The sequence below is a fragment of the Physeter macrocephalus genome, chromosome 5, assembly GCF_002837175.3.
Source record: "Physeter macrocephalus isolate SW-GA chromosome 5, ASM283717v5, whole genome shotgun sequence".
Taxonomy (NCBI): domain Eukaryota; kingdom Metazoa; phylum Chordata; class Mammalia; order Artiodactyla; family Physeteridae; genus Physeter; species Physeter macrocephalus.
Window position 1 is genome coordinate 99,741,708 of NC_041218.1, and position 24,220 is coordinate 99,765,927.

At 62.7% G+C, this 24,220-nt stretch overlaps 4 protein-coding genes across 6 annotated transcripts; 2 read left to right on the forward strand and 2 right to left on the reverse strand.

Annotated features, from left to right (window-relative positions):
- The first annotated feature begins 513 nt into the window (after window positions 1–513).
- On the forward strand, window positions 514–9,975 carry AEBP1 (AE binding protein 1). Of its 2 annotated transcripts, none has more exons than XM_007124949.3 (21): window positions 514–797; window positions 2,443–2,784; window positions 3,325–3,387; window positions 3,518–3,589; window positions 3,729–3,863; window positions 3,941–4,006; window positions 4,624–4,701; window positions 4,836–4,919; window positions 5,030–5,080; window positions 5,719–5,828; window positions 5,906–6,045; window positions 6,375–6,459; window positions 6,559–6,703; window positions 6,806–6,891; window positions 7,054–7,177; window positions 7,443–7,639; window positions 7,729–7,908; window positions 8,121–8,472; window positions 8,553–8,692; window positions 8,844–8,943; window positions 9,153–9,975. In XM_007124949.3, exons 1-21 carry the CDS (start codon window positions 545–547, stop codon window positions 9,749–9,751), a joined length of 3,402 nt encoding a protein of 1,133 aa, XP_007125011.2. In that variant the 5' UTR covers window positions 514–544; the 3' UTR covers window positions 9,752–9,975. The 2 variants fall into 2 exon arrangements, with proteins under 2 accessions (XP_007125011.2, XP_054941080.1); XM_055085105.1 differs by having other exon boundaries at window positions 2,452–2,784.
- Window positions 9,976–10,061: 86 nt separating this feature from the next.
- On the reverse strand, window positions 10,062–15,307 carry LOC112061949 (DNA polymerase delta subunit 2-like). The gene is made up of 11 exons (XM_024115089.2): window positions 15,288–15,307; window positions 14,930–15,096; window positions 13,434–13,576; window positions 13,123–13,246; window positions 12,725–12,839; window positions 12,382–12,580; window positions 12,011–12,091; window positions 11,704–11,861; window positions 11,373–11,500; window positions 10,773–10,874; window positions 10,062–10,418 (listed from the first exon to the last, which is right to left on the reverse strand). The coding sequence occupies exons 1-11, from the start codon at window positions 15,305–15,307 to the stop codon at window positions 10,258–10,260; spliced, it is 1,398 nt and encodes a 465-aa protein (XP_023970857.1). The 3' UTR covers window positions 10,062–10,257.
- An 82-nt stretch (window positions 15,308–15,389) lies between these two features.
- LOC112061948 (adipocyte enhancer-binding protein 1-like) lies at window positions 15,390–16,712 on the forward strand. Its single transcript, XM_024115088.1, has 5 exons — window positions 15,390–15,401; window positions 15,490–15,709; window positions 15,790–15,929; window positions 16,081–16,180; window positions 16,390–16,712. Exons 1-5 carry the CDS (start codon window positions 15,390–15,392, stop codon window positions 16,710–16,712), a joined length of 795 nt encoding a protein of 264 aa, XP_023970856.1.
- A 269-nt stretch (window positions 16,713–16,981) lies between these two features.
- LOC102975526 (DNA polymerase delta 2, accessory subunit) lies at window positions 16,982–24,220 on the reverse strand. 2 transcript variants are annotated; one of them, XM_024115146.2, is made up of 10 exons: window positions 24,168–24,220; window positions 22,623–23,075; window positions 19,696–19,817; window positions 19,385–19,508; window positions 18,987–19,101; window positions 18,644–18,842; window positions 18,273–18,353; window positions 17,966–18,123; window positions 17,635–17,762; window positions 16,982–17,136 (listed from the first exon to the last, which is right to left on the reverse strand). In XM_024115146.2, exons 2-10 carry the CDS (start codon window positions 22,840–22,842, stop codon window positions 16,997–16,999), a joined length of 1,287 nt encoding a protein of 428 aa, XP_023970914.1. In that variant the 5' UTR covers window positions 22,843–23,075; window positions 24,168–24,220; the 3' UTR covers window positions 16,982–16,996. The 2 variants fall into 2 exon arrangements, with proteins under 2 accessions (XP_023970914.1, XP_054941081.1); XM_055085106.1 differs by lacking the exon at window positions 24,168–24,220 and adding an exon at window positions 23,661–23,679.

Here is a 24,220-nt window from a genome sequence, read left to right on the forward strand (position 1 = left end):
CGGGGCAGGGGCGTCGGAGCGCTCCGACCCGCACCCTCTGGACCTCGCATCCCCTCCGACGCTCCCTCCCTGCGGCCTTCCTTCCAAGGCGCGGGCCCCGGCCCCGGGGACACAGCCCGCAGTTCCCACTCCCTCCGGGAAGTGCCAAGCGCGCGCGGCGCCGGGACTGCTCGGCTCCCCCCGCAGCCCCTCCGTCCACGCCCGGCTCCTCCTCCTCTTCCTCCTCCTTCCCCGGGGGTGGGGGGAGCCGGCTCCGGAAGCCCCAGCACCCCCGCCCCGCCGCCACTGGCGCTTTGGAGAAGGCGGTCCGCGCGGGAGCTCGCCACGCGGGACCTGAGCTCCCAGCCGCCGCCAGCGCCTCGGATCCCCCAGACCATCCCTGAGCCCCACCGACCCCTGAGCCACTGCCAGTCCCGGAGCCCTCAGCGCCCCACCCCGGAGTCCCCTGCCCACCCCGGAGCACCCCCCCGCCCCTCCCCGGAGCCCCCGCCCGCCCCTCCCCGGAGGCCCGTCCCCGCCCCCGCCCCCCGCGCGGGCCGCGACCATGGCGGTCCTGCGCGGGGCGCCCCTGCTCGGCTGCCTCCTGGCGCTGCTGGCACTGTGCCCCGGGGGGCGCCCGCAGACTGTGCTGACCGACGACGAGATCGAGGAGTTCCTCGAGGGCTTCCTGTCGGAGCTGGAGTCCGAGCCCCGGGAGGACGACGTGGAGGCCCCACCACCCCCTGAACCCACCCTTCCCGTCCGCAAAGCCCAGACAGGGGGCAAGCCGGGGGCGCGTCCGGGGGTGGCCGAAGAGGGTAAGAGCACCGGGTAGGGGTGGCCCTCGGTGTGATGGGGGGCCTCGGGGAGCCCTGCACCTCAGGCTTGAATGGCGGGCCTCGGTGGTGCCTGGCCGAGGTCCAGTCTGCCCAGTGTGAGGAATGGCTCTGTAAGGCACAAGAGAGCCCAGATATCTGGCGGGACACTGTGCCAGGCAGAGGTCAGTGCTGGCCTGGAGCCCTTTGGGTTTGGAGACTCATCCAGCAGGTCCACTGCCCAGTGGAACTGGGTCCTCCCAATCCGTCATGCACAGCCCCAAACCCCCAGAGAGACTAGACATGACCTAACCGGGGACTTTGCTGCCCCCTGCCCAGGTCAGTTTGAACGGGAATGGCCCTGCCGTCCTAATGGGGCCACTCGGTCTGATTGTGGCACACACTGGCCGTGCCCACACCACTGCCAGAGTCCCAGCCTCCAGCCTTCCCTGGGAAGGATCCCCAGCACCCTGCTGCCTGGCCTCCTACTCCAGGAGCACAGAGCCGGGGGAGGGTGTTGCAGAAGACCCTCGTCTCCACAAGTCTTCCAGGAGCACTGGGCAGTAGTCCTGGGTTATTGTGAAAATTAAACGAGGTGATGCATCACCAAAGCATTTAGCCTAGTGCCTCTTATATAATCCGTTGTCAATAAATCTTAGCTGTTTATTGTGACCTTCCGGAGGGTGGGCAAGGGTCTTGCTGATCTCTCTCCCAGGAGACTCCAGGGCACCATCCATCATTCCTGAGGTCAGCAGCCCCTCCCCTTCATCCCGCTCTAGATCTTTCCTGGCTCCTCCCTGGGACCCATCTCGGCCTCCCCCGCCATTCCGGTCGAGATTGCTGTCCTGGCCTCTTGCACGCTACTGTGGCAGCTCTGTTTCTCCTGACTGTCTGCGTTTTGTAGATTTTCCAGTATTTCGGTCATGTGGCCCCCCACTCCTCCATTACATTTTCAACAGCATTTGCTCAGGGGCCTGGAGGATTCCTATAGGCAGCCCTAGGCCCTGCCCCTGCTTCCTCCCTCCCCCAGACTCCGAGATGGGCGAGCAGCTACAGTGCCCACCTCTCTGTCCCCTGTGTGGCCTCAGGACCCCCTATGGTTATGGCTTCCAACCCACCCCAGACTGCTTACCCCTGGATAGGGGATAGCCCATGAGTGTCCCTTTTCCTTGAAGCTTTTGTAGCTTCAGAGAGGCCCCGGGCCCATGCCGTTTACTTCGTGTGGCAGTTGGCAGGGTTGAGACACCCCCCCCTTTAGACTGGGCACCCTCCCCAGGCTGGGATGGCTTAGTCATCTCCCTGCCCCTTCTGTGCCCAGCACAGAACAGTGGGCCCTGACTGGCCAAGGGGCCGTATGGTGAAAGAGTGGATTGTGAGATGCTCCTCTGGAGGTTCTGGCAGATGGGAGGATGAGGGCCTACCCCCTGGGAAGCTGAGCCACCCAGGCCAAGGTGTGGTGGTGACAGAAAGCCAATCCCAGCTCTACCATGACTGCAAGTGGCTTAACCTCTCAAGTTTCCCCCATCTGGGAAATGCAGGACTAAGAGCAGCCCCTCTGCCCAGGTTGTAGGCACCCTGCCGGGCGGGGGGGCACATGGACCATAGAGGGGGTTCTTCATTGATTTTACCTGAGTCTCATCTTGAACAGCACCTCCAGGAAAAGCCAAAGACAAAGGGAAGAAAGGAAAGAAGAACAAAGGCCCCAGGGCGACCAAGCAGCCCCCAGAGGCGTCCTCCAGGCCGCCCAAGAAGCCCAAGGAGAAGCCACCCAAGGCCACCAAGAAGCCCAAGGAGAAGCCACCCAAGGCCACCAAGAAGCCCAAGGAGAAGCCACCCAAGGCCACCAAGAAGCCCAAGGAGAAGCCACCCAAGGCCACCAAGAGGCCTCTGGCTGGGAAGAAGGCCCCCGTCCCAACGCCCTCCGAAAGCCCGAAGCGGCCGCTGCCGCCGATCGCCAGTCCCGGCCTCGCGGAGCTGCCCCAGGAGGGAGGTGTGTGCCGGCTCCTCTGAGACTGTGGGGCTCTGACCTGCTGGGCGGCAGGGAGAGGGGGCTGAGGGCGGGTCCCTGAGGCCCTGCCTCTCGCAGACCCTGAGCCCCCAGACCGGGTGGGCGCTACCGCCTCGTTGTTGTCCCTCGCTCGGGGCCGCTCCTCCCCTGGGGAGGGAGTGCTTGGCAGCCTCGTGGGGGGGGGGGGCTTGCTCTCCACCGTCCTGGGATCTGTCCCCTGGGCCCCATCCAGAGCCACCTGCCCACAGTGTCGCTGGGCTGTGAGCCTGCAGGGTGCCCGCCTGCTGGGGCAGCTTTGTGGCAGGTCCTCCCAGACAGCAGGGCCTGGGCTCCCCGGAAAGCCGTCCAGCTCTCTGGCCCCCCGGATATGCCAGCAGGGTGCTGAGGGCTGGAGCAGCCCGGGCCTCCTGGGAGTGAGCTGTTCGGGGGGTGTCGGCAGGGCCAGGTCTCGTGGAGGCTCGCTGTGCAGCCAGTGGTCAGGGCAGGCCTCCCGTCCACCTGCTCCTGGGGTTTGTGTTGCAGATGGGCCCCTCCCAGATCCCTGGCAGGGTCCAGCAGGAGAGACCGACGTGGAGCGCCAGCCTGGTGAGTGGGCCCCAGCCACCTGGCCTCAGGGGACCAACCGCCCTGGCTTGCTGGGTCTCCGGGGTGGGCCTGGGCGGCGGCGGCGGCGGGGAGTGTCTTCAATGAGGCGGCCACAAGCGCTCTCCCTCAGAGCCGGAGGAGGAGACCGAGCAGCCCACGCTGGACTACAACGACCAGATAGAGCGCGAGGACTACGAGGACTGTGAGTAGGCCCTGCATCCGGGAGCCCCCGCCCCTGGCCCCGCCTCCCCGTCTGGGCCCCGCCCGGGCCCCGCCCCTGGCCCCCGGAGGCCCCACCCACCCTGGCATTGGCCCGGCTCAGAGCGCCCCCTCTCCCCCAGTTGAGTACATCCGGCGCCAGAAGCAGCCCAGGCCGCCCCCCAGCAGGAGAAGGCCGGAAAGGATCTGGCCTGAGCGCCCTGAGGAGAAGGCTGAGCCGCCCAGGCGGGGGTTCGAGGCCCCGGAGGAGAGGATCGGTAGGAGGCGGGCGGACTTGGGGGGCGGGGTGCCAGGCGAGGGGGCTCTGGCTCACCCCTGCCTCTCACCTCCACAGAGCCGCCTCTGAAGCCGCTGCCACCCAACTATGGGGGCGGCTACGTGATCCCCGACTACGACGACAGTGAGTGCCTAGGGCCCCTGCCCGCTGCATCCCAAGGTCGGGCTGCCTGTACCTCCAGCTTGGTGGCAGTTACCTGGCCGCCCTCCTCTGATCTCCTCCCTCAGGCTGGGTCTTCCTGGCTCCCGACTTTGCTCTTCCCCCATCGCCTTCTCTCCTGGCCTCTTCTTCCTGAGCCCCAGTGGGCTTCACTCTCGGGCCCTCCCGAGCCCCGGTCCTGGCCACCTCTCAGCCCTCGCCCCTCGGGACTCCCATGCCGCCTTCTGCTCCCTCCTACTCCCGGTCCCTTTGGACCCCATTCCCCTCCTCCTGGCCTCGGTCCCCATCAACCCCTTGGCCCCAGCTCAGCCCTCCAGAGCCCCCTGCCTGCCACAGGTGCCAGTCGTCCTTCGGGGCACGTCCGATGTCCGTGCCCCACTCCCTGCCCAGCCTTTCCCCACCTTTCCCCGGGCCACGCCCTGCTGGGGGGCCAGGCTGGTGACTTCCGCGGGGTCTCGCTCACCCTGATCTCACCTCCTCATCTTGCGCACCCCACGCCCGGTCCGGCCCACTGGGCTCCTGTGAACCTAGGAGCCCCGGCTCGTGGTGGGCCATCTCATCAGAGCTCTCCCTCCCCACAGTGGACTATTACTTCCGGCCTCCCAGGCCCCAGAAGCCTGACCCTGGCCTGGAAACAGATGAAGAGAAGGAGGAGCTGAGTGAGTGGAACCAGGCTGCCCCCAGCCCCAGCCCAGCCCCCCGTGCAGGCCTGACCCCCACCCCACCTGCCCCCTAAAGCCCCCCCTTAGCCCGGGGCTAAGCCAACAGGCCCTTCCCCGCTTCCACCCTTCAGAGAAACCCAAAAAGGAGGGCAGCAGGCCCAAGGAGGAGGAGACGGATGACAAATGGACGGTGGAGAAGGGCAAGGACCACAAAGGTGTGTCTCTGGGGGCTGGGCCCACACAACCTGGGTCCCCGTGAGAGGTCCGCCAGACCGCCGGCTGCTCTGGGACCCTCAGCACCACCCCCTCCCTTTGTTGCCCCCAGGGCCCCGGAAGGGTGAGGAGCTGGAGGAGTGGGCTCCAGCAGAGAAACTCAGTGAGTGAGGCGCCGGGGGGCTTGGGGGAGCGGGATAGGTGCGGGGGGCTGGGAGTGGGTGTGAGGGCTGCAGCATGGCTACGAGCGCCGGGGCCGCCGTGGGCATGTATAGAGGCTGTAGGGCGAGTGTGACGGCTCTGGGGCCGTGCCATGGCCGCAGGGTGATGGTGATGGGGCACGTGACCCACCTAAGGCCACACATTGGTCCCAAACCCGGATTTCCTGTTGGCACTCCAGGCCTCCAGAGCCCCTTCCTGCTCTTAAAGTCTTGCGACGCAAAAGGGAGAGGCCCTGGAGTGTCTCTGTTCTGGGCCTGACCCCAGGGGACAGAGCTCGGGGCACAAGGCAGGTGTGCGGATGGCCCCGATGCAGACAATGCCTGGGACTGGCCAGGCCCTGGGGTGGCTGTCCCTGTGATTTCATGTGAGGCCCAGGGCCCCTTGGAGCCTGGCCCCATCAGCCCATTCTCCAGAGGGGGAAGCTGAGGCTCAGGGTGGGGAAGCACAGGCTGGGGCACAGCTGCCCTGACCGGCGCCCCCTGATGTGAGGGGTAGTGGGCGCTGGGCTCCTCCGTTCTGGGTTCAGTGGAGGGAGGGACGGAGCCAGGGGGCCACCAGCCTGGGGTGCCATGTCCCCAGAGTGCCCCCCCATCGGGATGGAGTCGCACCGCATCGAGGACAACCAGATCCGGGCCTCCTCCATGCTGCGCCATGGCCTGGGGGCACAGCGCGGCCGGCTCAACATGCAGGTGGGTGTCGGGACAGGCCCGTCTCCCAGCTGGGTAGGGGTTCCCTGCCTGCTCAGCGCCCCTGCTGTCCCCGACAGGCCGGTGACATCGAGGACGACTACTACGACGGGGCGTGGTGTGCCGAGGACGACTCTCAGACCCAGTGGATCGAGGTGGACACCAGAAGGACCACCAAGTTCACGGGCGTCATCACCCAGGGCCGCGACTCCAGCATCCAGTAAGTCTGCCCGGCTCACAGGCACTTGGTGGGGGCAGGTGGCTCCAGGCACAGCTCTGAGTCCCGTTCAGAACCTTCCAGTGGGCCCTCCAGGGTCCCCCCCACCCCCGGCCACTCCTCGGTTATGGCCGGTCCCCTGGGTCCAGATAAGCAAACCAATCGCCTACGGCCACACAGCGGGCATGGCAGCCTCTCCCGACATCCGGGCCAACACCACACACCTGCTAGCTCTTAGGTTCTTGGGCCCAGAAGAGGGGGCTCGGGCCGCCTGAGGGCCTGGACCTGGGGCGGGGAGAGCAGCCTTACCCTGACCACCTTCCGCTCCCCAGTGACGACTTCGTGACCTCCTTCTTCGTGGGCTTCAGCAATGACAGCCAGACGTGGGTGATGTACACCAACGGCTACGAGGAAATGGTGGGCACCTGAGCCCTCGGCTCTATACGCCCCTCGTCTGAACCGCAGGTGGGCTCTCGGCTGGGGGTGGGGGCTGCTCTGAGGCCTGCCTCTTCCCAGACCTTCCACGGGAACGTGGACAAGGACACACCCGTGCTCAGCGAGCTCCCGGAGCCGGTGGTGGCCCGTTTCATCCGCATCTACCCACTCACCTGGAACGGCAGCCTATGCATGCGCCTGGAGGTGCTGGGGTGCCCCGTGTCCCGTGAGTGCAGGGGGCCGGCAGGGGCATGGGTGGGCAGCTGGGGCAACCTGCGGTGGGCTGGCAGGTGGCCAGCTCAAGGCCCTGCCTGCCCACCCTCCGCAGCTGTCCACAGCTACTACACACAGAACGAGGTGGTGACCACCGACGACCTGGACTTCCGGCACCACAGCTATAAGGACATGCGCCAGGTTGGGGTGCTTGTCCTGAGGCCACGGGCTGGGCTCAGGGCTGACAGGGGAGCCTCCCCCTAGAGCAGACCCAGGCCGTGGGAGAGGTGTGGTCACTGGGGGTGGGCTGGGGGTGGCGGGAGTAGGTGGGCTGCGTAACTCTGTGTCTCCTCCGGCACCCAGCTGATGAAGGTGGTGAACGAGCAGTGCCCCACTATCACCCGCACATACAGCCTAGGGAAGAGCTCGCGTGGGCTCAAGATCTACGCCATGGAGATCTCGGACAACCCCGGGGACCACGAGCTGGGTGAGGGCCCCGACGGCCCCCGGAGGCCTGGCGTCCCCACGCCCAACAGATTATAGAGGCGAGGCCCTGGCACTGCAGCTGGGTCTGCGCCGTTGACACTTCCAGCTCACCACCTCCCACCTGTCTTTGGAGCCCCTTGCTGGGCCCTACAGTCCTCAGCCACCCTCACCTGCCTGGGGATGAGACCGGTCTGGGTCCTTCCTCAGATCCCCTGGGCCTCAGGCCTCGGGAGGCCAGCTGGTTGCTGAGGCTCCTGCCCTTGCAGGGGAGCCTGAGTTCCGCTACACAGCTGGTATCCATGGTAACGAGGTGCTAGGCCGAGAGCTGCTGCTGCTACTGATGCAGTACCTGTGCCGCGAGTACCGAGACGGGAACCCGCGCGTGCGCAGCCTGGTGCATGACACGCGCATCCACCTGGTGCCCTCGCTGAACCCTGACGGCTACGAGGTGGCAGCGCAGATGGTAGGTGGAGGGAAGGGGGTCCGGGCGGGGCCGAGGCGGGGCCGGGCTGGGGGTGGGCTGCTGATGCTGACCCCCACCGGCTCCCCCAGGGCTCAGAGTTTGGGAACTGGGCGCTGGGACTGTGGACCGAGGAGGGCTTTGACATCTATGAGGACTTCCCGGATCTCAACTCTGTGCTCTGGGGAGCTGAGGAGAGGAAATGGGTCCCCTACCGGGTCCCCAACAATAACCTGCCCATCCCTGAACGCTACCTGTCTCCAGACGCCACGGTGAGGCTGCAGCCTGGCCAGCAGGGCCTGCGGGAGCAGCCCGGACCCGGGGGTCCTAGAGCTCTGGACTTGGGGGTGGGCTCTGGGTTACCCAGCCCGGGCACTGAGACTGCAGGGCCTTGGAGGGACTGAGGGGGCGTGAGTACCAGTACGGGGTCTACATGAAGGGTGATGGAGGCTGTGGCCCACACCTCACATACTGGCCACCCTAGGTGTCCACGGAGGTCCGGGCCATCATTGCCTGGATGGAGAAGAACCCCTTCGTGCTGGGAGCGAACCTGAACGGCGGTGAGCGGCTCGTGTCCTACCCCTATGACATGGCCCGCACACCCAGCCAGGAGCAGCTGCTGGCTGCGGCCATGGCAGCCGCCCGGGGAGAGGACGAGGAAGAGGCATCTGAGGCCCAAGAGACCCCAGACCACGCCATCTTCCGCTGGCTGGCCATCTCCTTCGCCTCTACCCACCTCACCATGACCGAGCCCTACCGGGGAGGGTGCCAAGCGCAGGACTACACTGGCGGCATGGGCATCATCAACGGGGCCAAGTGGAAACCCCGCTCTGGGAGTGAGTCAGCCTGGGAGGGCCTGCGGTGGGGCATCCGGTGTGGGCAGGGGTGACTGCGGCTCTGTGTCTGCCCTGCCCAGCTATCAACGACTTCAGTTACCTGCACACCAACTGCCTGGAGCTCTCCATCTACCTGGGCTGCGACAAGTTCCCTCACGAGAGTGAGCTGCCCCGAGAGTGGGAGAACAACAAGGAAGCTCTGCTCACCTTCATGGAGCAGGTGTGGGGGCTGCCAGGGGCGGGGCAGGTGGAGGAGTGGGGCAGCATTTGGGGAGAGGGTGGTGAAGGGCGAGAGGACCCCGTGCACGGGACAGGGCAGCAGCAAACCCAGTGGGCTCTCCACGGGGACACCCGCCCTGCCTCCCCTGCAGGTTCACCGTGGCATCAAGGGGGTTGTGACAGACGAGCAGGGCATCCCTATCGCCAACGCCACCATCTCCGTGAGCGGCATTAACCACGGAGTGAAGACAGGTACACAAGCGCATACCTCTATGCCGCTCCACTTCCCGAGGCGGGGCACCGAATCTGTACGTGCCGTTGGCAAGGCAAGCCTGGCCTGCCCGGCACGTCCCTGCTCCTCTGGAGCCCCCCAGAGGGAGGGCTAGGGGTATCTCGGACAGGAGGACTGGGGCCTGGGAGGGGGGTACTCCTAGGCAGCCGAACCCGTCCTCCCTCTGCAGCAAGTGGTGGCGATTACTGGCGCATCCTGAACCCGGGGGAGTACCGCGTGACGGCCCACGCGGAGGGCTACACCCCGAGCTCCAAGACCTGCAACGTGGATTACGACATCGGGGCCACCCAGTGCAACTTCATCTTGGCTCGCTCCAACTGGAAGCGCATCCGGGAGATCATGGCCATGAACGGGAACCGGCCCATCCCGCACATCGACCCGTCGCGCCCCATGACCCCCCAGCAGCGGCGCATGCAACGCCGCCGCCTGCAGTACCGGCTGCGCATGCGCGAACAGATGCGGCTCCGGCGCCTGAACGCCACCGCCAGCCCGGCCACCGTCCCCACGTCGCCCCCCACCCCCCCGACACTGCTCCCCACCCCCTCCCTCCCGCCCTCCCCCGCCCCGAGTTCTACCCTGGGGCCCTGGCACTTTCCACCCGAGACCACAGCTGACTGGGAGGAGTCAGAGACCGAGACCTACACGGAGGTGGTGACGGAGTTTGGGACGGAGCTGGAGCCTGAGGAGGGCGAGAGAGAGATGGTCACGGGCCAGGAGATCCCCTTCACCACTGTTGAGACCTACACAGTGAACTTCGGGGACTTCTGAGAACAGGTCTGCCAGCGCGCGAGCTTGCACCAGTAGTCACATTGCCTTGGCCTGCTCAGCGGCCATCAGCAAACGGAAAGACCCCCGGTGTGGACCCTGCCAGGAGGGGGCCTGAATGTGATGGAGACCAGAAGCCAGGGTCTGTGTCAGGCGTCTGCTCCGCCAGCCGCTCTGCTGCAGGGCCGGGGGCGGGGGGGCAGCTTGAGAGAGCCCGGGGGGAGGGGGCGGGGGGGGGGCAGGCTTCTCCACCATCTGCTCCCGCCACACCAATAAACCAAGCTCACGGCAGATGTGTCACTGACCTGACCGCTTGCCATCCTGACCAGCTGGAAGAGGGGAGGAGGAGGGAGGCTCCCTCCACAGGAGTGCCCCGGCCCGCCACCGGGTCTGCCCAGCTCAACACCAGGAAACACTCAGGCTTTATTTACAAAGCAAAAGCTGCCATGGTGCTGACGCCACAGGGAAGGAATAGCCGGGGCCTCTCTGGACAAGGCCGCCTTTGTGAGTCAGGGGCCCAGATCCAGGCCTCCCAGGTCCTCCTCCTCTGCCCCGAAGCCTGAGAAGCTGATGGGCTGGCATGCCAGGCTGCGCAGGTTCACAAGGCAGGCGGTCTGTGTGGCACTGAAGTCCGGAACAGCCACCAGCAACACTGTCTGGTCCTCGGGGCCTGCAAAGAAGCCACGTGGGAGCGCACCTTAGGTTCTGGGTGAGGCGTGTCTCAAAGGGAAGTCACCAGAAGTAAACAGGAGCCCCCCCATCAGCCCCATGGGAGCACGGACCACAGAAGCTCCTTGAGACCAGAAACGAAAAGGGCCAAGGACACCATAAAGGTCCAAGGCTAAAGCCACACTGACCAGAACGAGCTCTGCTGGGGACAGTTTCAGTCCCTGCAGAGCCTGGGCCGTCCACCCATGGGCGCCTGGACATTCCAACACAGGCTCTCTCTGTGAGCCTTGGCCCCAGCTGAGAGCGTGTCACTCGCGTCAGCCCAGGCCTGGGACCCCCAGAAGACAAAACTTACCTCGGATGATTTTGGAGCCAAAGCTGAGGGTGCTGCCACAAAAGTAGACGTGAGGGCACTCCAGAAAGATGAACGGGTCGGTTTTATAGAAAGGGTAACAACCTGGAGAAGGAGGACCTACAGCTGAGAGAGGGGCTTCTCGGCCTCAGCACGGGGGACACCTACGCATTTGGGGTAGGGCTGTCCCGAGTAGGATGTGGGGTGCCATCTCACACACGTGACCCTGTAGCAGCCCTGCAGTCGTCACAACAAAAACATCTCCAGACACTGCCACGTGGCCCCAGAGGCAGGGCAGTATGCTCTGCTGCTGCCGCCTTCGCCCTTCTGGGTGGGCACCGGGACAGGGTGCAGTGCTCTGACCGGCCCTAGCTCCCAATACGCTCCCATGGCTTTCAGCCCTAAGCAGGACCTTGGCCACGAACAGACCTAAGATTCCAGAATAGCTCCCAGAACAAACGTCAAGGTTTGGGGCTTTTCCTTAGACAGGTCACGGCTAGGCTGGTGGGTGCAAATCCAGGCTGGGAGCCCTCCGAGCATGAAAGGAGCCCCTCTGGCCTTCCCCGGCCCTTTGCTCCACACCACGTATCTGAGTCCCAGTACCTAGGGTGTCAGGGGCTGTAGGGCTGATGTGACGGACTTGCAGGGTCCACTCCAGGATCTCCAAGTGGTCCTCCATGCTGCTGTACCGGAAGATGTCACTCACGTTCTGTCCCGACGTCCCCAGGAATCTGCAAGGCAAGCCTCGGCTGACCCCACCCTGGGGGGCCACCGTCTGCACTCCTCCCACGGCTGCCGGCCCAGAGCTCACCTGGCACCCTCACAGGGAGTCCCGAGCCCGAATCCAGGTGGGCCCTCCACAGCCCTGGGCCCAACCCTCCCCTCCTGGTGCCACCGAGGCAAAAGGCCAGGGGTCAGCCTGGAGTGTGGCTACCTGACTCCGTCGATGGTGGCCTGGTAGGGGTTGGTGACCAGCTGGAGCGTGGAGTAGGCAGTGGCCAGTGGGAACATGCAGGGGTGCAGGGGCTGCTGGGGGAGCATGTAGTTTGTTGGGTCAAATTCGCCTGGCATCACGTCCACGGGCACAGATGCCTGGAGGGCACAGGGGCAGGGGAGCTCGCGGGGCCCAGCTCCCTCCGTACGCACCCCGCTGGAGTCCATGTTCCCCAGCCCACCTTCCAGTGCCCAACTAGCGCCAGAGATCCCGATCCCGAGCACTGGCCTGCCTCCAGCTCACTCACGCTCAGCTGCAGGAGGATCTCGTCCAGCATCTTGACAGCCTCCACGCTGGCTGCCTGGGTTTTCTTGGTTAAGTACTTGGCCTGGGAGTAGAAGCCCATACATAGGCTGTCAGGCCCCAAGGGAGGCTTAGATCAAAGGGATACCCAGAGCCGCCGCCAGGAGGGCTGAGAGCAGAGCAAAGCCCCACCCGCAGGGGGACAGTAAGAGCTCTGGGCCTCCGGCCCCCACCACCGCCCTCAGAAAGCAGGGCCTGAGGACAAGGCCGGGCCCCCAGGCCCAGGAGATTCCTGGGCCACTAGACCCGCGAGACCCCGTGCCCGACGCTCCGTGGGGAAGAAGGGGCTTGAATGCAGGCAGGCGGGTGCCATACCTTATTGATGGAATCTCTGCTCTGGGTGTTGTGGCTCAGGAGGTTCCCGGCGAGGATGACCCGGGAGACGTGGGCGGCGCTGCACTGCTCCCCTTCATCCCCAAGCTGCCCCGTCACCACGTCCACCAGCAGCTGGGTGCCCAGCAGGCTCTCGCCCCCGCCTCCACCCAGGCCCAGGCCGGACACCAGCAGCACAAACCTGCCGGAGAAGTCGGGGTCTTCCTGGGTGCTGGGAGGGCCGTGTGGAGCTCCTGGTGGGGCTCTGTCACCATCACACGGGGGCAGGGGCCCGCGAATGGGACTCCCCTGGACCACTGACCGGACCCGGGCCCCTGCTCCCCACCTGTCCGTGTCGAGGGGGTGTGCGGGCTTCTGAGGAGCAAGCCCTGCAAAGCAGTGGTCCTCCACCAGGAACTTCCCGTCGTCTCCTGCAGAGCCCAGCACAGCCAGGACCGTCCCTGGGGAGCGGCAGGGTCAGGCCCAGGTGGGGGGCCCGAGGGGCTACCACCCCCTCCCAGGCACCCAAATGACAGAACCAGCAGTTCTCCTCTGCCGGTGAATTCTCACTGAGGACTCGGGACTGGGCATCTGCTTCCTGGAGTCAAGTGCCTTCGGGCGAAGGTGGGAAGAACTGACCCCTACCTGGGTCTCACCCACCGCCTGAACCCAAACCCATGGCTGAGAGAATAATGCAGGCGTTCGCCAGAGCCCAGAGGTGCGGGCCACACCCTCCCCCCCAACCTGTGACCAGCTTTGCCACGTCGATGGTGCCCGCCAGTTTGATACGCTGCAGTTCATCTTCCAAGATCAGTTCATCATCTGCGTGGATGTATTTGCTCCGAGGAGGCTGGGGGAGCAGGTTGTGCTGGAATTCAAAGATGGAGTGGTCACGGGGCCAGAGCCCACTCTGGCTCTGGTGCCACGTCAGTGAGACGGCCCCGCAGCCCCCTCCCCCGTGGGCAGAGGCCCAGCCCTGATTCCCAGGATGCGAGGCAGGTGGCCCCATCAGTGCCCCCGGGGAAGTATTCTGGGGCAGCCCGTGTGGGCCTCACCTCTTCGCTGACCTCCCGCAGGATGGAGGGCTGGAGCAGCATGGCCTTGAAGAGGGTCCCTACCACACAGCACTTCTCCCCAGGCTGCAGCTCAAACAGCTTCTTAATTAGGACTCCACTGCCTGCGGCACAAGGGGTATGAGCTCAGAGACGAGCCCCCCTCGACCCCCTCACGGCCACGGAGCACTGCGGCCCTGGGGCGCCGGCCTCCACGAGGAGGGAGAGAACGTCAAATGCAAGGACCCCTTAGACCTAAAGCATCACTTGGCCCCAGGGGAACAGAGGGTCTCTGAATGTGCCTGGGCTCTGGATGCCACGTGTCCTCCCAAGAGAGGCAGACATGCAGAGTGGGCGACGTGAAGATGGGGCAGAGACGGGGGATGCGGCCGCGGGCCCAGCAGTGCCGGCGCAGCCCCCAGAAGCTGGAAGAGGCAAGGAAGGGCTGGAGAGAGCGCGGCACTGCCGACACCTGGATTTCGGAGCCCTGGCCTCCAGAACTGGGAGAGAATAGATTTCTGTTGTTTGAAGGCACTCAGTTTGTGGCTTTGTTGTTTGTGACAGTGGCCACGGGAAGCTAATGCAGAGTTTCTTCACTTACACCTAAATTATAACGCTGATCCTTAGAAAGAGGTATGCCAGGTCTCAACGCTGCCCTGCCCTAACAACGTTACAGTTTCTTTTGAGAGTTTGGATTCTGTCATCCGCCCCACAAATGCCTCGTCATCTGAAAACAGATACCCCAAATTCAAGCTTCATATCCCCACCCCACCCCCTTTCTGCTCCCTGTGGAGTCACCAGAGGGCCTGGGATCCCAGAGAACAACACACAGGAAGCGTCAGGGACGGGCAGGAAGACAGGCGTGGGAGAGGGGTGGTGTGCAGGGGTCACTCAGTGGGCAGGAGGGAGGAACCAAGTCCCAGAAAGCCCGAGGGTTTGTTAGTACAGACCCCAAGCCTGGAGAAAACGCTAACAGGAGGTGATGGGGTAATGTGGACTCGGGACCAGCCCTTTCCTTAGCCCGGTGACTCCAGCACGTGTCCCTCCTGCCCCGGAATAACCAAGAACATCCCCCAGATCCACGCCCTGGGGAGCGAAGGGGAGTAATTCAAAATAAGATAAGGAGGGCACCGGCGCTGGACAGAAGGAAATGCCAGATGCCAACAGAGACAACAGATGCCAAAGCCACAATGTCCACCGAGCCCTCACTCCGCCCCAGGTGGCCGTGCCAAGCCCTGCGCTTGGAATTCTTCCACCCCCGACAACACGCCATTGGAGATATTATTACCCCACCACCTGGCTGAGGAAACTGAGGCACAGAGAGATTAAGGATCATGCCCAAGGCTACTCAGCTGAGATCTAGTGTGCATGTCTGAGCCCCAGGTAGAACCACACAGCCCTGTGCTGAGGGCGGGACACCCGTCCATCCGGGCAGAGCATGGGTGCCAGGCCAGGCGCCAGCACCAAGAGTGAACCCGAAGGCCCATCCTTGCCCTCACTGAGCTTCCGGCGCAGAGGGAGACGCAAGAGCAGGAAAGGCAGGATCTGCCGCTGGGACAGGTGCTGCGAACAGACAGGAGTGAAGGCAGTAGATGCGGAGAAGGCCCTGCTAGCCCAGGCGGCCTCTCGAAGCACAGGATGTTTCAGTTGAGGTTGTGAAGGAAGCCTGGGGAGAGAGTGTGCCGGGGACAGAGCGTGCCAGGCGCAGGGAGAGCCAAAGGTAAGAAAGGGCTTGAGGTGTTCAGGAAACTTGTGAGTGGAGAGGTGAATTCTGAGACGGACTGAGCTCTGGGGAGGAAGCCTGGCCAAGCAGAGAAGCCACGTGGTGAGTGAACGATGCCGCCTACTGTCCATCACCCAGCCAAGGCCCCATTCATCGTGGCCCTACTCTGTGAACAGAGTAAAATGGCTGCTTTCTGTCACTGGGCAGCTTTGTTAGAAGAGAAACCTGGCGGGGATATGTATATACGTGTAGCTGATTTACTTTGCTGCACAGTAGAAACTAACACAACATTGTAAAGCAACTGTACTCCAATAAAAATTAATTTAAAAAAAGCAGCTGCTGGCTGCGGCCATGGCAGCCGCCCGGGGAGAGGACGAGGAAGAGGCATCTGAGGCCCAAGAGACCCCAGACCACGCCATCTTCCGCTGGCTGGCCATCTCCTTCGCCTCTACCCACCTCACCATGACCGAGCCCTACCGGGGAGGGTGCCAAGCGCAGGACTACACTGGCGGCATGGGCATCATCAACGGGGCCAAGTGGAAACCCCGCTCTGGGAGTGAGTCAGCCTGGGAGGGCCTGCGGTGGGGCATCCGGTGTGGGCAGGGGTGACTGCGGCTCTGTGTCTGCCCTGCCCAGCTATCAACGACTTCAGTTACCTGCACACCAACTGCCTGGAGCTCTCCATCTACCTGGGCTGCGACAAGTTCCCTCACGAGAGTGAGCTGCCCCGAGAGTGGGAGAACAACAAGGAAGCTCTGCTCACCTTCATGGAGCAGGTGTGGGGGCTGCCAGGGGCGGGGCAGGTGGAGGAGTGGGGCAGCATTTGGGGAGAGGGTGGTGAAGGGCGAGGGGACCCCGTGCACGGGACAGGGCAGCAGCAAACCCAGTGGGCTCTCCACGGGGACACCCGCCCTGCCTCCCCTGCAGGTTCACCGTGGCATCAAGGGGGTTGTGACAGACGAGCAGGGCATCCCTATCGCCAACGCCACCATCTCCGTGAGCGGCATTAACCACGGAGTGAAGACAGGTACACAAGCGCATACCTCTATGCCGCTCCACTTCCCGAGGCGGGGCACCGAATCTGTACGTGCCGTTGGCAAGGCAAGCCTGGCCTGCCCGGCACGTCCCTGCTCCTCTGGAGCCCCCCAGAGGGAGGGCTAGGGGTATCTCGGACAGGAGGACTGGGGCCTGGGAGGGGGGTACTCCTAGGCAGCCGAACCCGTCCTCCCTCTGCAGCAAGTGGTGGCGATTACTGGCGCATCCTGAACCCGGGGGAGTACCGCGTGACGGCCCACGCGGAGGGCTACACCCCGAGCTCCAAGACCTGCAACGTGGATTACGACATCGGGGCCACCCAGTGCAACTTCATCTTGGCTCGCTCCAACTGGAAGCGCATCCGGGAGATCATGGCCATGAACGGGAACCGGCCCATCCCGCACATCGACCCGTCGCGCCCCATGACCCCCCAGCAGCGGCGCATGCAACGCCGCCGCCTGCAGTACCGGCTGCGCATGCGCGAACAGATGCGGCTCCGGCGCCTGAACGCCACCGCCCCTTAGGTTCTGGGTGAGGCGTGTCTCAAAGGGAAGTCACCAGAAGTAAACAGGAGCCCCCCCATCAGCCCCATGGGAGCACGGACCACAGAAGCTCCTTGAGACCAGAAACGAAAAGGGCCAAGGACACCATAAAGGTCCAAGGCTAAAGCCACACTGACCAGAACGAGCTCTGCTGGGGACAGTTTCAGTCCCTGCAGAGCCTGGGCCGTCCACCCATGGGCGCCTGGACATTCCAACACAGGCTCTCTCTGTGAGCCTTGGCCCCAGCTGAGAGCGTGTCACTCGCGTCAGCCCAGGCCTGGGACCCCCAGAAGACAAAACTTACCTCGGATGATTTTGGAGCCAAAGCTGAGGGTGCTGCCACAAAAGTAGACGTGAGGGCACTCCAGAAAGATGAACGGGTCGGTTTTATAGAAAGGGTAACAACCTGGAGAAGGAGGACCTACAGCTGAGAGAGGGGCTTCTCGGCCTCAGCACGTGGGACACCTACGCATTTGGGGTAGGGCTGTCCCGAGTAGGATGTGGGGTGCCATCTCACACACGTGACCCTGTAGCAGCCCTGCAGTCGTCACAACAAAAACATCTCCAGACACTGCCACGTGGCCCCAGAGGCAGGGCAGTATGCTCTGCTGCTGCCGCCTTCGCCCTTCTGGGTGGGCACCGGGACAGGGTGCAGTGCTCTGACCGGCCCTAGCTCCCAATACGCTCCCATGGCTTTCAGCCCTAAGCAGGACCTTGGCCACGAACAGACCTAAGATTCCAGAATAGCTCCCAGAACAAACGTCAAGGTTTGGGGCTTTTCCTTAGACAGGTCACGGCTAGGCTGGTGGGTGCAAATCCAGGCTGGGAGCCCTCCGAGCATGAAAGGAGCCCCTCTGGCCTTCCCCGGCCCTTTGCTCCACACCACGTATCTGAGTCCCAGTACCTAGGGTGTCAGGGGCTGTAGGGCTGATGTGACGGACTTGCAGGGTCCACTCCAGGATCTCCAAGTGGTCCTCCATGCTGCTGTACCGGAAGATGTCACTCACGTTCTGTCCCGACGTCCCCAGGAATCTGCAAGGCAAGCCTCGGCTGACCCCACCCTGGGGGGCCACCGTCTGCACTCCTCCCACGGCTGCCGGCCCAGAGCTCACCTGGCACCCTCACAGGGAGTCCCGAGCCCGAATCCAGGTGGGCCCTCCACAGCCCTGGGCCCAACCCTCCCCTCCTGGTGCCACCGAGGCAAAAGGCCAGGGGTCAGCCTGGAGTGTGGCTACCTGACTCCGTCGATGGTGGCCTGGTAGGGGTTGGTGACCAGCTGGAGCGTGGAGTAGGCAGTGGCCAGTGGGAACATGCAGGGGTGCAGGGGCTGCTGGGGGAGCATGTAGTTTGTTGGGTCAAATTCGCCTGGCATCACGTCCACGGGCACAGATGCCTGGAGGGCACAGGGGCAGGGGAGCTCGCGGGGCCCAGCTCCCTCCGTACGCACCCCGCTGGAGTCCATGTTCCCCAGCCCACCTTCCAGTGCCCAACTAGCGCCAGAGATCCCGATCCCGAGCACTGGCCTGCCTCCAGCTCACTCACGCTCAGCTGCAGGAGGATCTCGTCCAGCATCTTGACAGCCTCCACGCTGGCTGCCTGGGTTTTCTTGGTTAAGTACTTGGCCTGGGAGTAGAAGCCCATACATAGGCTGTCAGGCCCCAAGGGAGGCTTAGATCAAAGGGATACCCAGAGCCGCCGCCAGGAGGGCTGAGAGCAGAGCAAAGCCCCACCCGCAGGGGGACAGTAAGAGCTCTGGGCCTCCGGCCCCCACCACCGCCCTCAGAAAGCAGGGCCTGAGGACAAGGCCGGGCCCCCAGGCCCAGGAGATTCCTGGGCCACTAGACCCGCGAGACCCCGTGCCCGACGCTCCGTGGGGAAGAAGGGGCTTGAATGCAGGCAGGCGGGTGCCATACCTTATTGATGGAATCTCTGCTCTGGGTGTTGTGGCTCAGGAGGTTCCCGGCGAGGATGACCCGGGAGACGTGGGCGGCGCTGCACTGCTCCCCTTCATCCCCAAGCTGCCCCGTCACCACGTCCACCAGCAGCTGGGTGCCCAGCAGGCTCTCGCCCCCGCCTCCACCCAGGCCCAGGCCGGACACCAGCAGCACAAACCTGCCGGAGAAGTCGGGGTCTTCCTGGGTGCTGGGAGGGCCGTGTGGAGCTCCTGGTGGGGCTCTGTCACCATCACACGGGGGCAGGGGCCCGCGAATGGGACTCCCCTGGACCACTGACCGGACCCGGGCCCCTGCTCCCCACCTGTCCGTGTCGAGGGGGTGTGCGGGCTTCTGAGGAGCAAGCCCTGCAAAGCAGTGGTCCTCCACCAGGAACTTCCCGTCGTCTCCTGCAGAGCCCAGCACAGCCAGGACCGTCCCTGGGGAGCGGCAGGGTCAGGCCCAGGTGGGGGGCCCGAGGGGCTACCACCCCCTCCCAGGCACCCAAATGACAGAACCAGCAGTTCTCCTCTGCCGGTGAATTCTCACTGAGGACTCGGGACTGGGCATCTGCTTCCTGGAGTCAAGTGCCTTCGGGCGAAGGTGGGAAGAACTGACCCCTACCTGGGTCTCACCCACCGCCTGAACCCAAACCCATGGCTGAGAGAATAATGCAGGCGTTCGCCAGAGCCCAGAGGTGCGGGCCACACCCTCCCCCCCAACCTGTGACCAGCTTTGCCACGTCGATGGTGCCCGCCAGTTTGATACGCTGCAGTTCATCTTCCAAGATCAGTTCATCATCTGCGTGGATGTATTTGCTCCGAGGAGGCTGGGGGAGCAGGTTGTGCTGGAATTCAAAGATGGAGTGGTCACGGGGCCAGAGCCCACTCTGGCTCTGGTGCCACGTCAGTGAGACGGCCCCGCAGCCCCCTCCCCCGTGGGCAGAGGCCCAGCCCTGATTCCCAGGATGCGAGGCAGGTGGCCCCATCAGTGCCCCCGGGGAAGTATTCTGGGGCAGCCCGTGTGGGCCTCACCTCTTCGCTGACCTCCCGCAGGATGGAGGGCTGGAGCAGCATGGCCTTGAAGAGGGTCCCTACCACACAGCACTTCTCCCCAGGCTGCAGCTCAAACAGCTTCTTAATTAGGACTCCACTGCCTGCGGCACAAGGGGTATGAGCTCAGAGACGAGCCCCCCTCGACCCCCTCACGGCCACGGAGCACTGCGGCCCTGGGGCGCCGGCCTCCACGAGGAGGGAGAGAACGTCAAATGCAAGGACCCCTTAGACCTAAAGCATCACTTGGCCCCAGGGGAACAGAGGGTCTCTGAATGTGCCTGGGCTCTGGATGCCACGTGTCCTCCCAAGAGAGGCAGACATGCAGAGTGGGCGACGTGAAGATGGGGCAGAGACGGGGGATGCGGCCGCGGGCCCAGCAGTGCCGGCGCAGCCCCCAGAAGCTGGAAGAGGCAAGGAAGGGCTGGAGAGAGCGCGGCACTGCCGACACCTGGATTTCGGAGCCCTGGCCTCCAGAACTGGGAGAGAATAGATTTCTGTTGTTTGAAGGCACTCAGTTTGTGGCTTTGTTGTTTGTGACAGTGGCCACGGGAAGCTAATGCAGAGTTTCTTCACTTACACCTAAATTATAACGCTGATCCTTAGAAAGAGGTATGCCAGGTCTCAACGCTGCCCTGCCCTAACAACGTTACAGTTTCTTTTGAGAGTTTGGATTCTGTCATCCGCCCCACAAATGCCTCGTCATCTGAAAACAGATACCCCAAATTCAAGCTTCATATCCCCACCCCACCCCCTTTCTGCTCCCTGTGGAGTCACCAGAGGGCCTGGGATCCCAGAGAACAACACACAGGAAGCGTCAGGGACGGGCAGGAAGACAGGCGTGGGAGAGGGGTGGTGTGCAGGGGTCACTCAGTGGGCAGGAGGGAGGAACCAAGTCCCAGAAAGCCCGAGGGTTTGTTAGTACAGACCCCAAGCCTGGAGAAAACGCTAACAGGAGGTGATGGGGTAATGTGGACTCGGGACCAGCCCTTTCCTTAGCCCGGTGACTCCAGCACGTGTCCCTCCTGCCCCGGAATAACCAAGAACATCCCCCAGATCCACGCCCTGGGGAGCGAAGGGGAGTAATTCAAAATAAGATAAGGAGGGCACCGGCGCTGGACAGAAGGAAATGCCAGACGCCAACAGAGACAACAGATGCCAAAGCCACAATGTCCACCGAGCCCTCACTCCGCCCCAGGTGGCCGTGCCAAGCCCTGCGCTTGGAATTCTTCCACCCCCGACAACACGCCATTGGAGATATTATTACCCCACCACCTGGCTGAGGAAACTGAGGCACAGAGAGATTAAGGATCATGCCCAAGGCTACTCAGCTGAGATCTAGTGTGCATGTCTGAGCCCCAGGTAGAACCACACAGCCCTGTGCTGAGGGCGGGACACCCGTCCATCCGGGCAGAGCATGGGCGCCAGGCCAGGCGCCAGCACCAAGAGTGAACCCGAAGGCCCATCCTTGCCCTCACTGAGCTTCCGGCGCAGAGGGAGACGCAAGAGCAGGAAAGGCAGGATCTGCCGCTGGGACAGGTGCTGCGAACAGACAGGAGTGAAGGCAGTAGATGCGGAGAAGGCCCTGCTAGCCCAGGCGGCCTCTCGAAGCACAGGATGTTTCAGTTGAGGTTGTGAAGGAAGCCTGGGGAGAGAGTGTGCCGGGGACAGAGCGTGCCAGGCGCAGGGAGAGCCAAAGGTAAGAAAGGGCTTGAGGTGTTCAGGAAACTTGTGAGTGGAGAGGTGAATTCTGAGACGGACTGAGCTCTGGGGAGGAAGCCTGGCCAAGCAGAGAAGCCACGTGGTGAGTGAACGATGCCGCCTACTGTCCCTCACCCAGCCAAGGCCCCATTCATCGTGGCCCTACTCTGTGAACAGAGTAAAATGGCTGCTTTCTGTCACTGGGCAGCTTTGTTAGAAGAGAAACCTGGCGGGGATATGTATATACGTGTAGCTGATTTACTTTGCTGCACAGTAGAAACTAACACAACATTGTAAAGCAACTGTACTCCAATAAAAATTAATTTAAAAAAGAAAAAGAAAAAAAGAAGTGAAACCTGGTATCACAGCAGATGCTGCTGTAAAGAATCTAAAAGATGCCATTGACCTTAGGCTCGAGGAGGGTGTCCTCGAGGACTTCAAGGCAAGTGAGCGAAAGACACCGTGGGAGCCAGAGGAAGGAGACCCTTGTTACGTGGCAGAGAGAAGGTGAATAACACTTTTGCCTGCAGTAAAGAAAACAGAAAACATCTCTCATGACGATGTAGCTAGGAGATCGGGTCAAGTGTGCTCCTCGCTGCCTATAATAAAACCAGAGTCAATCCAGCTGACCTGGTGGGATGGGACAGGCCTGGGAGCCAGTGCTTCCCAAAGCTTTCCCAGTGGTTCCAATGTGCAACCTGGGCTGAGACCCAGCAAGCCTGGTGCTGGGCGCGTGGGGGGCGGGGCAATAAAAATGAATAAGACACGGTCTCACCCACAAAATTTCAGTTTAAAGACATAACAGATGAATTGAAAACTACGTGGAAAGCCACCCTTTTTTGGCGGCGGGGGGGGCTGCACCATGAGGCATGTGGGATCGCAGTTCCCCAACCAGGGATCGAACCCATGCCCCCTGCATTGGAAGCAAGGAGTCTGAACCACTGGACCAGCAGGGAAGTCCCAGAAAGCCACTCTTATAAATAGTAACAATGGGGTGATGGGGCATCACCCAAAAGTTGAAGGTGGTGGGGGTCCTGCTTTATCAAGAATAACTTAAAGCAGGAAAGATCACCAAGGAAGAAATGGGGAAAAAAAAGAAAAAGGCCTGCACTGCCCAGGCCACTTGATTAGGAAAGACAGACGACCCCAAGGGTCTGGAGATTCGTGCCCAACAAACCCAGAAGCACTTTCCCAAACTCATTACTTACCCCAGCGCTGCTGGGCCCGGCTCGCCAGGAAGGGCCTCATCTGGATGAGGCGGGTGGCATAAATGTGGGCATACTGCCGGTTAAAGCTGCGCTCCCCCAGCCGGAAGGGCTGCGAGGAGTTGGTGTAAGTCACCACGGGCACCCGGGCAAAGGTAGCGTTGCTGGCTGATGGTGGGGACAGCAGAGTGTGGGCCCTCTGGGCAGCCTGCTCAGAAAACATGTCCGTGCTTGATGTGCCCAGACCGCTGTGGCCAGGACAGGGAGGAGGTGGTCCCTGAAAGGATACAAACGCAGTCCTGCAATCCCTGCAACCTCCACGGCAGCTGTGTCCCTCGTGTGGCTCCACGGCACCCACAGGGCACTGAGGGTGGGGGAGACTTGTAGCGCACACCAGACTTCGGCCAGAGCAGCACCTGGAACTCGGCTATGTTGGATACCAGTGTCCCCTGTAACCTGCAAAAAGGGAGATGAGGAAAGCTAGGAAATGCTTCTCCCACCTGGAGCTCTCCAAACCCATCTCAAGTGTCCACTGCCTGCTCCACACCTCAACCTGGACAATTATCAAGGTCTCAAATTCCATGCCCCAAATGGAATTCCTCATCTGCCTCCATCCAGCTCCCTGGCACCTGCCCCATCTCAAGGCATGAGGCCAGCCTTATTATTACACAAGTCTACCATAAAATAATTAGCCTATGATTAAAAATATAAATAAAACAAAACATAAATCAGCCACTTCTCTGCTCGAAACCCTCCAAAGGTTCTCCATTTCACGGAATAAAACCCCAAGTCCCTACAGCGGCCTATGAGATCTGCCCCACTGGTCCTGCCCTCCTGTCCCCTCACCAGGAGGCCTGTTCTTCTCCCTCAGGTCTGCTCAAACCTCACCTTCTCCACCTGCAACCCTCCCCTGGCCCTTCTGCTCCTCCAATGTTTATTGTTTTCCATGGCATTTACCTTCCAACAAACAATACATTTTAAGTTTATTGTCTGCCTCCTCTGACTAGAATAAAAGCTCCAGGAGAGCAGAGGTATCAGCACCTGAGCCCACTTTCCAGAAGCAGCCCGGAGCCCCACTGAGACGCACTGTAGGCGTCAAATCCACAGCAGGTTCCAAGATCAGTGCGTGGAGCAGCTCAGTCATTTCTTTACATGCGTACAGGGATGAGAATAGTTTGCACGGAATGGGTTAAAAAAGACGTGGCACTAAAACCGATTTCCTCCTCCCGCCTTTTTAGCACAGCTATTAGGTGGCTTGAATTTTGTCCCTATAGAACAGCTCTGGGCTGGGACGGTATCTGAATCAACTTTCTGCCCCAAAGTGCAGAGCGCGGGCAGCGCTCTGGCCGCAGTCTCGTAGGAGCCTCGCGGCCTGAATCCCCAGGCCACGGCCCCGGCCCGCACCCTGGGGCCGTCTTGGAGATACAGCAGGGAGCCTGCTCAGACCTCCCTCGCGAGATGTCTGTTAACCCGCCCCCACGCAAGGACACCCAAAGAGCCAGCCCCCCTAAGCATCCACGCGGCCCGGGGAAGCGAGACCCCACTCACCTCGCCGCACGCCGCAGCCCCGCCCACAGCCGCGCTCCATCTCCCGCCAATCC